Here is a 15,643-nt window from a genome sequence, read left to right on the forward strand (position 1 = left end):
TGTTCAAGTCTAAAGGAGATAAGATACCAAGGGCAGACAATTTGGTCACAGCCAACTTCAGTCTCACTTTCATTCAACTTCCACATCAAGTATCTTGTAACAAGGTAATATTCTGTAGAGGCCTTGTAGAGACATCATGGGCAGACATGTTGGTCATAGCCAGCTTGAGACACATTTTCATTCAAACTTCACATCAAGTATCTTGTAACACTGAGAGAGTAAGTTTGGTTATACGCCACTTTTAGCAATATTCCAGCAATATCATGGCGGGGACACAAGAAATGGGCTTCACACATTGTACCATTGTGGGGAATCAAACCCGGGTCTTCAGCGTGACGAGCGGACACTTTAACCATTAGGCTACCCCACAGCCCCACATCTTATAACAAGGTAATATTCTGCCCAGGCCTTGTAGTGAGGGAGTGAGTGAGTTTAGTTTTACGCCACACTCAGCAATATTCCAGCTATATGGCGGCGGTCTGTAAATAATCGAGACTGGTGCATGAGCACCAATCTGCGCAATTGGGAACCGATGACATGTGTCAACCAAGCCAGCAAGCCTGACCACCCGATCCCGTTAGTCGCATCTTACGACAAGCATAGTCGCCTTTTGTGGCAAGCATCAGTTGCTGAAGACCTATTCTACCCCGTATCTTCATGGGTCAGGCCTTGTAGAGACATCAGGGGCAGACATTTTGGTCATAACCAGCTTGAGAGACACTTCCATTCAACCTTCACATTCATCTTGTAACATCAGATATTGTACCCACGCCTTGACAAGTTAATATTGATAAACATACTGGAAACATCCAACACTACCACAGCTCCTCTCAGACCAGGGGTCAAGTAAAATACAGGGCTCCAGATAAAAGCCGTATCGGCGTATGTACGGATAAAAAATAAGCACGATACGATAGGAAATAATTTTGGAAACGTAGCAGATACGCACCACAGCAATGATGTACAGTCTTAGAATCATTTACAGAAGTATTTATCTGAAAAAGTATTGTTTTATTGTTTATTGACCTGTTTACACAAGAGTAGCAATGTTGTGGTGCATATATGAAACGAAACACAAGATTACTGATACTCCATTCAGTACTCTAAATGTACTCTTAAGTTGTTCCAGTACTCCTATATTGAAAAACTAAGGCGTATGTACTCCTGAAGTTGAAAAATTCTCTGAAGCCCTGAAAATAACTACCTATTGGGAGAAAACAACAGGTCTGACAGGACAGTTAAAAGTCTTGGCCCGTGTCTATACCTCCAATACCCATTGCACAAACTGGCTTCATACAATTTGTAGAACTGGGCCAACTTATGTTTAACCAAAGGGATCAGCTGGATTTGTCCAAGCAACATAACAACGGTAACCTTCGAATCAGGTCCTTCAGAGGTGGTAGCAATGACCTACAAACCTCCTGCCACGTCTGCATGTACAACCAATGACTCTAAAACCCAAAGCTCAACACCAATAAAGACACCAAGTGATCGGCATCAAAGTGGCCCAAGGAAATGGCACCTCGCCTCACAAGAAGGGCCACAGTCAAGTCTGTCTCATCTTATCTTACAATCAAGTGGCACATTACTCCATCGTAACTGGCCTTAAATGGAAGCACACTCTAATAATACATCCAGGGAGGCAACAACACGAGGGAAATCATCCGCAACAACCGCCAGTGACTGAAGACTATCTGTGATGGAGTTGAGGTCTACGTTTTTCAAAGGCTAGAGTGGTTTGTTTCTTCATTGCCATTAGAGTCTGAGACTTCTGAGTTCAGAGTTTTTGTCTCAGTTTCATTAATTTACAGTTGATATTTAGTCTTTGTATGTACTGACTACTATTGCTCCAGATGACTCACTCGGCTTTGGAATAATCAATACTGCTATAGGTGGTTGGAGAATGTTTTTTGCAGTACTTTATGGCTTGGCTGAGTGAGTGAGTGAGTGAGTGAGTGAGTGAGTGAGTGAGTGAGTGAGTGAGTGAGGAGTGAGTGAGTGAGTGAGTGAGTGAGTGAGTGAGTGAGTGAGTGAGGAGTGAGTGAGGGAGTGAGTGAGTGAGTGAGTGAGTGAGTGAGTGAGTGAGTGAGTGAGGAGTGACCGAGTGTTTAAAGCTGATGTTAGCAATATTTCAGCAGCATCAGAGAATGGGGTACCAGAAACAATCCACATAGGGAATCAAACCCATGTCTTCAGTATAATGAACAACTTAACCACTAACATAAACTTAAGACTTACATGATTCATAACAGAATTTTGGTTATTTGGTCCACTTACATACACAAAGAACATGCTATCCAATATTACACACCTTGGGATGATATTGTCTTTACAATAGATAGCTGTTTATTTTTCATATCAACCTCTTGTGACGCCATCAGAGGTTGCTTCTATAATACCACCCTAGGGAGATATGGCATTAAAACCCAGATAACATTAACTGCGGTTTGTAAGTCAAACAACAACTAATCGCGTGGTTAATATGTAAAAGAACACCCTCACTCGGCTCGGTCGTTCATTTTACATGAGTTGCTATTTACTACATCTCCAAAGAAATAAACCTTCTTCCCTTATATAAAACAAAGATAACTTATCATGTGGTAAATGACTTCATAACACACTATTCACTTACCAACATTCATAGTTTTCATGATATAAAAAGGAATTTAGCACAAGTCAATTTGCATTCCTGTCAAATTGAAACAAGACTGATAAAACAACACTTTACTCATCCCCTGATTCAAGTTTACATATCTAATACAATCTAACAATAAAAGTGGACCCAAATAACACAATGTCTCCTTTCACACAAGACACTAATTACCCAACCAATTACACTGTCTAGACCGACACTGGAAATAACATTAGATCATGAGGTTTGCATCCCATAAAATTTGTTCTATGATTTTGAAAAGATTTGGCTCATTCCATCTACCTTCAAGCTGGAAATGATCAACATATTTCCTGGGCTGATGTGAATACTTAAGGTATCATTATGCTAATGACGGACAAGGAATCTGAAATGGTTGGCCAGAGAACCCATTTGGCTTTGAAATAGTCTTCTGTTTTTTTCAAGAGTGACTGACCTATCAATCGGAACCTATTTGCTTATAACGAATTTGGTATTACATCTGTTTATTTTGTTGATAGAATAATCTTTCTGAAAAAGTCGGATTTGGAATTCCTTGTAAATGTCTACTGTATGATGTTGAGCTAGCCTGACAACCCAGAGCATTCAGTTACATCTTACAACAGCAAGCTTTTGCTGCTTGGATGGAGTGAGTGAGTGAGTGAGTGAGTGAGTGAGTGAGTGAGTGAGTGAGTGAGTGAGTGAGTGAGTGAGTGAGTGAGTGAGTGAGAGTGAGAGAGTGAGTGAGTGAGTGAGTGAGTGAGTGAGTGAGTGAGTGAGTGAGTGAGTGAGTGAGTGAGTGAGTGTGTGAGTGAGTGAGTGAGTTTACTTTCAAGCTTTTAGCAATATTCCAGCAATATCATAGCAGGGTACACCAGAAATGTGGAGAAACAGACCTGGGTCTTCAGCGTGATGAGCAAACACTTAAACCACTAGGCTAACCCATCGCCCCTTGCTGCTGTGTCATTACAGAATCCTAACAGGGCAAGTTTTGGTAAAATGATATATAAAACTATGGGATATAAGAATACTACTTGTGTTATCATTAGCAGATCATAATCTTCAGATTAGAGTTACTTCCCTTTGGATGGAGGGATGGATGATTAACATTGAGTAGTAAAGAGTTCTCGAACTTGAGCCTCGTGAGACAACCAAATACAATACCAACACACACACGCACACACGGGACACGGACACACACATGCACAACAGATACAGGAATTGTTGGTTGTCAAATTGAACATGAAGCATGACAAGACAATATCCTAAACCAGTTCTGACTTGGGCCATTGAACCAGAACCTGAAATAGTGAGTATAGAGTAGCCATGCTGTCAGCCGGTGATTTCGCAGATGCTGACCCAGGTACTAATAGTTAACTACTGGACTTCCATTAGACACAGCTGAATGCTGAATACCAAATTAGACACCTGGCCCCCAAAAGTTTTCTCTCATAGTTGCGGGTATAAAAAAAGATTGTTTTACCACCCAACCCAACTCTAATTTTAAAATTAACAAAAATATGGATTTAATTCAGTCCATGTCCAAAACCAGATGCTGTGACTGACACGTCCAATTTAAGATCAAGCTTGATAATCTGTTGACAAAGGCAATTAAACACAAATGGTACTATTCCCCTCATAAATCTTAAGACCATATTAAAGCTGGAACTGGCTGTCAAACTGACAGTGACTTTGGGCAATATGTCATAATCCGACATCATGGCTACCCTTTGATTACACAATCAGCCACTTGTTTAGTATTATCACCTCGCAACTGGCTTGCAAGGGCAGATAATCCATGATTCATCATAGCTTTCTAGATTAATACCTACTTGGTACGTCTTTTTGGGGCAAGAACTTGAATGACACTGTGAATCCACTTGTTGGTTGGCACTTATTCAGCACATAGATTATTCGTATTGAATTAGATGAGGATTGAAAGACGTGGTGGGTCTCATTTACTTCATTGATAGTTTCACTTCTTTTGCCATCCATAGTTTCGTTTAACGAAACACACATATTGTTGGTGCCGTTCCTTCCCGATATCTTCGTAAAGTTGAGTTGTATGTACTTCTGATTGGGTGCAGAAATGTTGTATATACACTTGTCATAGCCCTGCCTTGTTAAGTTCGTGGAATTCACCGAGATCGGCTGATCGTCACTGGAGATGGTGTATTTACACTCAGCTGAAAACAAAAAGTCAGATTTGAAATCTATCCAAACATCTCAAAGTCATCCAATATGGCAAGACTGACATACCCGATACTCTTCATACTACTCAGACATTATGCATTCTTGAAAAAAATAATAATTTGATTCTAAGAAAATGATGCTTTGAAAACAGAACAATTATCCTCTTACACATCAGTTCACTTAGGTTATCGCAGGTGTCGAGATTTCCATTAGACACTGGTTTTATACATAAGTCTTCTAACCAAGTATCCTTTGTTCCACAGGTATGGTGATGAGCAGCTAAAACTGCATAGTTGTTAACAGTCAGGTAATAAATTATTACCTGACTTGTTAACTAACTATACAGTTAATTGCATAGTTGTTGAGTGAGGTAAAAACTGCATTGTTGTGAACAAGTCAGGTAAATACAGTATACTTGTCAACAAGTCAGATAATAACTGCATAGTTGTTAAGTTAGGAAAATATTGAATAGTTGACAAGTAAGGTAAATACTGCATAGCTGTTAAGTCAGATAATAACTGCATAGTTGTTGAGTCAGACAATAACTGCATAGTTGTCAACAAGTCAGACTTGACAAGCCAGATAAATAGAGCATAGTTATCAACAAGTCAGGTAAATACTGCATAGTTGACAAGTGGAATACTGCAAGTTACTGCATAGTTGACAAGTGGGGTAACTGCTGCATAGTTGACAAGTGGAGTAAATACTGCATAGTTGACAAGTGGATTAAATTAACTGCATGACAAGTTGACAAGTGGAGTAAATACTGCATAGTTGACAATAGTTGGGTAAAACTGCTGCATAGTTGACAAGTGATGTAAGGGGTAAGGCAAAATACTGCATAGTTGACAAGTGGAGTAAATACTGCATAGTTGACAAGTGGAGTAAATACTGCATAGTTGACAAGTGGAGTAAATGCTGCATAGTTGACAAGTTGACAAGTGGAGTAAATGCTGCATAGTTGACAAGTGGGGTAAATGCTGCATAGTTGACAAGTGGAGTAAATGCTGCATAGTTGACAAGTGGAGTAAATACTGCATAGTTGACAAGTGGGAGTAAATACTGCATAGTTGACAAAGTGGGTAAATACTGTAACTACTGCATAGTTGACAAGTGGGGTAAATACTGCATAGTTGACAAGTGGGGTAAATACTGCATAGTTGACAAGTGGAGGTAAATACTGCATAGTTGACAAGTGGAGTAAATACTGCATAGTTGACAAGTGGGGTAAATACTGCATAGTTGACAAGTGGGTAAATACTGCATAGTTGACAAGTGGGGTAAATACTGCATAGTTGACAAGTGGGGTAAATACTGCATAGTGGGGACAAGTGGGGTAAATACTGCATAGTTGACAAGTGGGGTAAAACTGCATAGGTGGACAAGTCAGGTAAATACTGCATAGTTGACAAGTAGTTGACAAGGTAAATACTGCATAGTTGACAAGTGGGGTAAATACTGCATAGTTGACAAGTGGGGTAAATACTGCATAGTTGACAAGTGGGGTAAATACTGCATAGTTGACAAGTGGGGTAAATACTGCATAGTTGACAAGTGGGGTAAATACTGCATAGTTGACAAGTGGGGTAAATACTGCATAGTTGACAAGTGGAGTAAAACTGCATAGTCGACAAGTGGGGTAAATACTGCATAGTTGACAAGTGGGGTAAATACTGCATAGTTGACAAGTGGGGTAAATACTGCATAGTTGACAAGTGGGGTAAATACTGCATAGTTGACAAGTGGGGTAAATACTGCATAGTTGACAAGTGGGGTAAATACTGCATAGTTGACAAGTGGGGTAAATACTGCATAGTTGACAAGTGGGGTAAATACTGCATAGTTTCATCAAGAAATAAAGATACTGGTCTCTGTTGTGGCATCCTTCACAACCACTACATGATTACAAACTGCCACATGAAAGTGTGAATACGCATCTGTTTGCGCATGCACATGATTGTGTGTGTGCGTGTGCATGAGTTGTAAGATGCTCTCTGAGCAGAGCCACTGTCCTCTACACCAGCACATGATGAATCAACCCAAGTGTGCCAGCCTGACCATCCAATACATTCAGCCGCCTTTTGTAGAACTTTCTGGGGACCAATGGAATGGTCCTTACTAACCTTGGAACATAATCGGGGACAAATAGAGATTCTAACCCATGATCATGTGTGTCTGTTGTCCCCAAGGAACCATCTCTGCACCATGCTGTGCCATGGGTGACCGGGCCCCACATGTCCCTACACGAAGGCCGCTAGAGGTAGGCTAACCATGTGTACCATCTCTGTAAATTTCATAAACATTGCATTCCAACAAGAAAGAACCCCTCTCTCAAATTATCCAGACTCACATTTCCAAAGAGTCAACAAACGCCTGTGACTGACAAAATGGTCTGAAATGGCTCACACAGCTTGTGACATTTGAGATTAGCTCTTTTTTCGTCCTGTTTTCCCCAGCTCAACGACAATCACACCGGAAATACGAGCATATCAGAGTCACAGATGCTGCAGGAAACAGCAGACGACGGCCCTTACATTACACGACAGGTCAGCATAACCATCCACATAACACTCCACAACTTGGTACAATCAGCACTCCAGATTGAGGACACTGGACGTCCGTCAGATTCCCCATTAACTGCTAGTTTGTTTGTTTGGTGTTTAACGCTACACACGCCACATCATGATAACAATGAACAAAGTTGCAGAGTCTAACCATCCAATCCCCTCGGTGACCTCTCACAGCCATAACAGGTTACCCAACTGTCTGGTCCAGACGCAATTATTTACAGACTGCCGTCATACAGCTGGAATATTGCAAAGTGCATCATTAAACAACAAACAAACAAACCAGGCAACTATTCTATACCAGAAACCTACAGGGAGCCATTGTCTGCGTTGTAACAAACAGGATCCATACCACCAGATAGGTGGGTCACTTGTTGTTATTAAGGGTCATTGACCGAGGCCCACGGTGATCACAAGCACTGGCAACTACAAACCTTTATTTACATATTCAAATAAAATAGCGGAAGACTAACAACCGACAGACAAGAGCATGAGTGTAACATCAGATGCAGGTTCTACAACCATGATAGATACACAAATTCAAATACTTGAGATGATTGCGGGAACACCTGCCCAGATTTTAGCTGACCCATGGGTAAGTTCTGTGCTGGTTGTGCTGGTTCTGCAGCTATCTTCAGGCTAGACTTGTGTTAGGCATTCCAATGTAATTTAATTACGACAATTTGCTGAGGAGGTCATTTGTCTGGAGATATTTTTACACTTGCCAAGACCTAACTGTTGTGTTAAGCTATTAGTCTACAGTCTTTTTTGTCATCTAATTATATCCATGTCCGAAAATGCCCAGACAAGGATCAATAGCAACTGAAAGGCTCGACTGACTTTTAATTGCGTCTCAATCTGCTAAGAAACGTGGGTGGAGAACTTATGCTGCAACAACATATCAAAACAACGTCGGAAATACGAACAGGCTCCTTGTGAAAACAGGGTAACGAAGAATACCTACTGAAATGTTAGATTTCAAAATACCACTTCCAAGGTCGTTCAGAATGTTTGCTGCCATTATAAACGGACAAACTTTAAGGGATCTCTAATACAATTGTTACACTCAGTATTTGGTGCTCGCAAATGAAAGTCTCTTCAGCTGGCTACATAGACACTCAGCCAAGACCAATGACAACTTTCATAACTCAGCTCGATAGTTTTCAAAGGGCAAATGAAATACATGAATAATTGAAACCTGCTGACCTCACACTTCAGTCTAGGTTTCTTCTCCTTAATAGGTAATGACAAGAGTAAGTTCTTCAGTTTCTACATAACTCTCAACCAAATCTATATTTGGGAAACAGTGTTTGTTGAACAGCCTGCTCAGCAATATTCAACCTTTGTGAAGGCAGTCTGTAAATTATAGTCTGAACCACACAATCCAGTGATTGCAATCTGTATTGATCTGTGCAAGTCACCGAGTCTGACCACCTAAACCTGCTTGTTGCTGCTTACGACAATCACAGGTTGCTGAAGATCAGTTATAACCTTGATCTTCATGGATAGTCCAATTTGGTTCCACTTTTAGGGAGCTAGGGACACATTTCATTGTTGGAACCATAAGTCATGTAGGTTATATCAGTGAGTGAGTGAGTGAGCAGAGCTACAGATAAATGTTTGGGTCATTGAGTTATGTACTCGTTCGTGTTCATCTCAATTGGGTATCCTAATTTTCCTTTGAGTAAACAAATAAACTGTACCCACATCAATCAAACTCAATTGGCTATTTTGCCATTTTCCATTAATTGTAATAATATAATAAAGTTTAAATGTTGGTCTACATCTTTGTTATTTATATTTGATCAGTAACATGAGAAACGATAAGAAAGACTGCAAGTTGTCAAGTTCATGTGCTGAAATAGAACCTCTCAATATGCCTCAGTAACCTGAGAGCCAAGATTTGATCTTTAGTGTGTACGCATGTAAGATCAAATTTATTGAGTATTTACAAAAATTCAAGTGGACTTGTACGCAACAGATTTAATATGAACTGAGTTTTCACAAAAACATTTGCGTTATTTATGCAGCTACGCAGCTTATCTGTACCTCTGAGTGAGTGAGTTTAGCTTACGTCACACTCAGCAATATTCCAGCTATATGGCGGCAGTCTGTAAATAATTGAGTCTAGACCCGACAATCCAGTGATCAGCAACATGAGCATCAATCTTCGCCATTGGGACACTATGACATGTGTCAAACGATGACATCAGTTCTAACCCTGACCTTCATGAGTAGGTCATATCAAAACTGATCATAATCTTAAGCTAACAAATGTATATGAGTAAGAGGAAAGTGTAAAAAATCCCACAGCTTAATCACGTAACACCATGAATAACCAATTCTGGAACAGGCAACCAGTGACAAAAGGAATGAGCCTGACCATAACATCCTGCATGAGGTAAAATGACCTTGACTCATTCGGAATCACCACAAATCAGCACTTAGCTTTGCACTTCAGCCACGACTAATTTGCATAACAAAAATCTGCACATATTGCGAGTGAGTGAGTGAGTTCAGTTCTACGCCGCTGTTAGCAATATTCCAGCAATATCACGGTGGGGGACACCAGAAATGGGATTCACACATTGTACCCATCTGGGGAATCGAACCCGGGTCTTTGGCGTGCACATATTCTGAAATCAGAGCAGACTTTCGGTGCATTTTAAATACTTATTTTTTCATAATTACACAGCTATGCTAATCACTACAGTGACAGTGAGCGCACGATAATATATCGAAATACATCAAACTTGACTGTACTGCCAGCCTTCTGCATGGCTTCAACGACAGCACATGGAGCTGTACACAAAATGTTAACAAAAGATGAATGAGAAAACATAAATTAGATCCATTTCAGCTGCAAACCATGAAATATTTATTTTCAAATTTTAAAAAATGTTTAGCGATATGATTGAGAATGCTGACATGGAGTGGTGAAATTGTAATGTTAATAAGTTTTTTGTAAGTTTGATGATAAATAAATCTTTACATCAATACATCTGCATACTTGAAAACAAAGTTTCCATGCATTATATATGATGCGTTCTTTGTGCATATCAGGAAGACAATTCCCACTGCATGACAAAGCCAGGTTACCACAGGTTACCGTATTGTGATACGATGAAATGTGTCAACCAAGTCAGCGAGCCTGACCACCCGGTCCCGTTAGTCACATCTTACGACAAGCATGGGTTACTGACGATCAATATTCTAACCCGGACCTTCACGGGTGTGTAACCACTTCAGAACCATACTGCAGCAAAACCAAACAATCTTGGAGAAGATACATATTTATATGTAATGTTGAAATGATAAAATCACTTTTCTGGGCCTAGATTTTCAAAGCTCTCTTAGCGCTAAAAGAGCTTCGAAAATCTAGGCCCTGTATTTCTGAATCAGATTCGTTAAATCATTTGATTTTAAATGTGAAAAAGACAAAAGAACTGTATTGATTTCAGAACTAACTCCCCAACAGTACCACCTTTGTTCATTAATGAACCAATTCAGACAGTCAAAGAATACAAGTACCTTGAAACATTTATTGATGTTAGGTTAACGTGGAATACCAACACAGATGCCCTGTATAGTAAATGTCAACAACGCCTCCATCTAATGCACAAACTGCGATCTTTTAATGTTTCCCAATCTGTTATTACGTTGTTTTATACCACTTTTGTTCAGAGTATACTCACTCTTTCTTCTCAGTGCTGGTTCAAGTCTCTTTCAGTCAAAAACAAATCAAAACTTAACAAAATTGTAAATACAGCTAGTAAAATAGCCGGGGTCACTTTCGATAATCTTTCACTTCGCTATGAGCGGCAAGTACTTTCAACATCTGAAAAACACCATTAATGACACAACACATTTTTTAAATCTAGAGTATAAGCTTTTACCTTCAGATCGCCGCTATACAGTGCCAATCACTCACTAAGACTAAATGAGCTTGAATGTCTTTTGTACCTCAAAGTATTGCAATTTTAAACAAATGTTGAATGTACAGTTACCATCTTATTCCTTTAATTATATTTAAGCACATATTTATCTCTTTTTATGTTTTTAATAATTTCATATTTTATGTTGTTATTCACTTGTATTTTTGTCAAGCTCTGTGAACCAAAACAAATTCCTTTTAAGATAATAAAGTATTGTCTACCTGTCTATCTTCTCACTGAATACCGATGCTATCTAGAAGAAATGCCAGTCCTGTCTACACTTCTTGCGAAAACTCATTCCAAATAGACTCTACCATTATGGAACTGTTCTACAAATCATGTATTCAATCTATTTTAACTTTCCCAATACAGTGCTGGTATGGACCCTTAATGCTCCAGAACAAGAACAAGCTGAATAGAGTTGTGAGAGTTGCAGGGAAAATAGCATCTTGTGATTTGGGAATTTTAGAAACTCTATACATTTCAACCGTTTTTAATCTTACCTCAAGAATTTTAAATGATCCATCTTATGTTTTAAACTCTTGTTATAAGCTTTTACCCTCTGGTCGCAGATATCTTATCCCCAATCTTTTATTCCTGTTAGTAGATCTCTTTAAACCAATCTTAAATACTCTGTTATCTGTTGTGCTTGGCTCGTAGTTATTGTCATAGCTTTTACAGTTAACTTTTAGGGATTCTACAAGTGCTATTGCTGTGGATGTCTTAAATATAATTGTTTATGTTAATATGTCTGTTTGTATTGTGCTCTCTGTTTTAACATGTCATATACCTCTGATGTGCACAAAATTCTTTCTTTGGGTAATAAAGTATTATCTTATCTTATCATATCTAAAATCAGAACCAATGCTTTCATGGAAAAATTTCTTTGCTATTCAAAAACTAAAACTAAAAATATCCTCACCCTGAAATAAAGATACAGTGGATATTTAGGTAGCATTGTATAACTGATATAACAACCAACAGTGTTTGACCAATGGTTCCAAGATTACTGCTCTTGTGGGGTTTGCCTACTGACATACCAGGTGTCGGTTAACATCAATACCCCCATTCAGACACAGTACAGTGATCCTAGCAGTATTTAACTCATTTCGATATGAATGCCAGTGAGTATGGTTTTACATCGCTTTTAGCAAAAGTTCAGCAATTTTACAGCGGGGAACATCAGAAATGTGCTTCACACATTGGACCCATGTGGGGAATCGAACCTGGTTCTTCAACAAGACAAACGAACACTTTAACCACTAGGCTACCATTTTGGTATGACAATTACAAGGATCAAACAAATGTCCAGAGAGACACTCTGCCCACAAGACCACAGAGGCAGTCGAAAATTATGGGTTGCAATGATTTGCAAATAACCACAATGTCATTGCTATTTTGGTAAAGAAAGTACTTCAGTGAGTGAGTGAGTGTGGTTTTACGCCGCTTTTAGCAATATTCCAGCAATATCATGGCGGGGACACAAGAAATCAGCTTCACACATTGTACCCAATGTACAAGAACCCGAGTCTGGCATGACGAGCAAACACTTTAACCACTAGGCTACCCCACCGCTTCGATGAAACAGGAGGTGTCAGAGACGGATTTCATCTTTTCTTACTATTTGCAGTTTACTGGGACACCAGTGGTATCATCAGTCTGTATCGTGACACATATCGCCTTGTGAAATATCAGGCGACCTTCGACTCCAGAAAATATGGTATAGAATAATGTTCGGTTAACACACTTGTCTTCCATCTAGATTCTGATAACAGCACAATGAAACTGGAAACGCAGTCTACATAATGGCAACACAACTAACATGGCTCCCGCCAAGAGGCAGCTCCACACTAGATAAAAGAACCAAGCAATTGTTTTCAAATGCCAAGGGAGTATTAACATTTAGAAACGCAAAAAGAAATCAGTGAACAAAAACGTACGGCATCGCCTCACATGTCTGTCTTGAGCTAGTCTGTGATCAGACTAACTGAACAGAATACTGTTTCTGTATGCCAAGAGAGTGAATAAAGTTTTACGCCACGTTATCAACATTCCACCAATATCAGTTGTCAGGGAGACACCAGAAACTGGATTCAAACACCAAAGCCATTTGTGGAATCGAACCCAGGTCTTCAGCATGAGATGCAGTGCATTAACCACTTGGCTACCCTATTCGTCTTGTGCGTCAGGTGTATGATTAAGGACTTGCGCAGAGTAACACTTAGTCTGTGAATATATATAATTTTGACAGTAACAAATATACCCATTTTCTAAATTGAAAAAGAGCCCCAGTGAGATGGGATAACAGAACCTGAGGAAATCTAGAATTAGTCCTCAAAAACAATTTACAAATATGCTTACTTTCAAAAGTTTAGACTCACTAGTGTAAATATAGCCACTTACTTCAGGCAACTGTTTTAAACTAAATTTTGCAAAATATTCCATATTGTTTAAAGGTACTGTTTACACATGAACTGATGTATTGTAAAACAAATTCGTAACGTTGAAAAGATTATTGTCATGAGTTCAATAAATGATAAAAATCAGTGAAAATTGGCAATATCTTAACAAAACTTTACACCAAAATGCAGCTGTTTACATGCACCATATTTGCACATGCTTTTCTGCAATTTGATGCATGATCATCGCGTAATTCATCTGCATACGGTTTGCAGTTGGTTGCCCCAAGTTAGTGGAAAAGTCAATCTTCGATGTAACCATATATATATCCTTAACTTATAGTGAGTGTTTTAAGTGAGTCTAAACTTTTGAAAAGAAGCATATTTAAAATCTGCAATGCCTTCATTTTCAGCAGAGAATAGACACTACTGAAATAGCAGCATCACTCAATGTTATGTCCTGATCAGTTTTCAATATCTCATCTATATACACATAATCAAATCAAAAAATGGTTCTTTCAAATTTACTATTACTATCTAACATTCCATAATGTCAATTCCTGATCAAGTAGACATTTTTCAAGTTTCTAGTTAACATCCTTTGTTCAGTAACAAGTACTGACAAGTGAGGGAGTGAGTGAGTTTAGTTTTATGCCGCACTCAGCAATATTCCAGCTATATGACAGTGGTTTGTAAATAGTCTGGACCAGACAATCCAGTGATCAACAGCATGAGCATCGATATACGCAATTGTGATACGATGACATGTGTCAACCAAGTCAGCGAGCCTGACCACCCGATCCCGTTTGTCGCCTCTTACGGCAAGCATGGGCTACTGAAGATCAATTCTAACCCTATTCTAATTCTAACAAGGAATAAAGGATTCAATGTCTATCCCGGATTAAATAATTCAAATAATCTAAAATTCAGGATATCAATAATTTCAAACTTGGCAATTTCCTATCACATTCACTGCAGTACTATTCCTATCACATTCACTGCAAAATTGTTCCAATCATTTTCATCGTCGCAGAATTGGGGCCCACTGTCAGCTTCTGAGGACGACTAGAAAGACTTCTTTCTTCTCTCAGCAAAATTATCCTAGAATCATAGTTCGATCACTCATACGAGGAAACATGTTTTTCTCTGGCCTCCCTGCCGCTTGTCACCCTTCCACTATTCAGATTGAAATACCTCATGGCTTAACTACTCAACATCTTTATGCCTTTTTCCCCCGATTCTTCATCCAGTCGTCATAGCCAAATCCATTCATTACAGCAGATCATCAAAAATGTTGATAAATCCCTTCTAAACTCAGCTCATTCTCACACAAACATGCTTATGCCATAAGTCCATCATCAGAATAAGCTCCCCCGAGAGACCTCAATAACGATATTAGAGGATGGAAAGCGGCAAGGTCCATACCTTCCTTCGTCCGACTGGGTCACCTCGCCCTCCTGATCAGGATGCAGACAGGCAGCTGATTTACCGACAAACTTGTATATACGTCTTAATTATATGTCTACATCTTCTTCCAGGTAATACGCTGCAATGACGTTCACCTGTCAGCGAAACCCCCATGTGGAGGTGATAGGAGGCAGGCTAGATATAGGCACCGATGGCCAGGGCTACAGAGAACAGGTTCCACAACCTTACTGGTCCAGTCTGGCTGGAGGAGGCTGGCGCAGGGCACACTAACCTTTCAGTTGATTTCATCGCATGTCATACTTGGACCATGTATTTTCAGGACACAGATTCAAGGACCTGATCTTCATTCCTTGTATGATACCTATGTTAAGGGCACACGGATTCCAATACAGGTTTTCATTCACAGTCTACCACAGGTTCATGTTCTTCAGGACAAGAGAGAGAGAGGGAGGGAGAGAGGGAGGGATGGGAGAGAGAGAGGATGGAGAGAGG

At 39.5% G+C, this 15,643-nt stretch overlaps 1 protein-coding gene across 5 annotated transcripts in view; it reads right to left on the reverse strand.

The window, feature by feature from the left end:
- The window catches only part of LOC124291952, a 213,417-nt gene that overhangs the window by 26,053 nt on the left and 171,721 nt on the right, over nucleotides 1-15,643 (reverse strand). For all 5 annotated transcript variants that reach the window (XM_046729034.1, XM_046729037.1, XM_046729038.1 and 2 more), the window contains one exon: nucleotides 4,462-4,815. In XM_046729034.1, coding sequence (XP_046584990.1) covers nucleotides 4,462-4,815 — 354 coding nt within the window. The remainder of the gene's footprint in view (nucleotides 1-4,461; nucleotides 4,816-15,643) is intronic.

Source organism: Haliotis rubra, unplaced genomic scaffold (genome assembly GCF_003918875.1).
Source record: "Haliotis rubra isolate DU_JTF1 unplaced genomic scaffold, ASM391887v1 Scf503, whole genome shotgun sequence".
NCBI lineage: Eukaryota > Metazoa > Mollusca > Gastropoda > Lepetellida > Haliotidae > Haliotis > Haliotis rubra.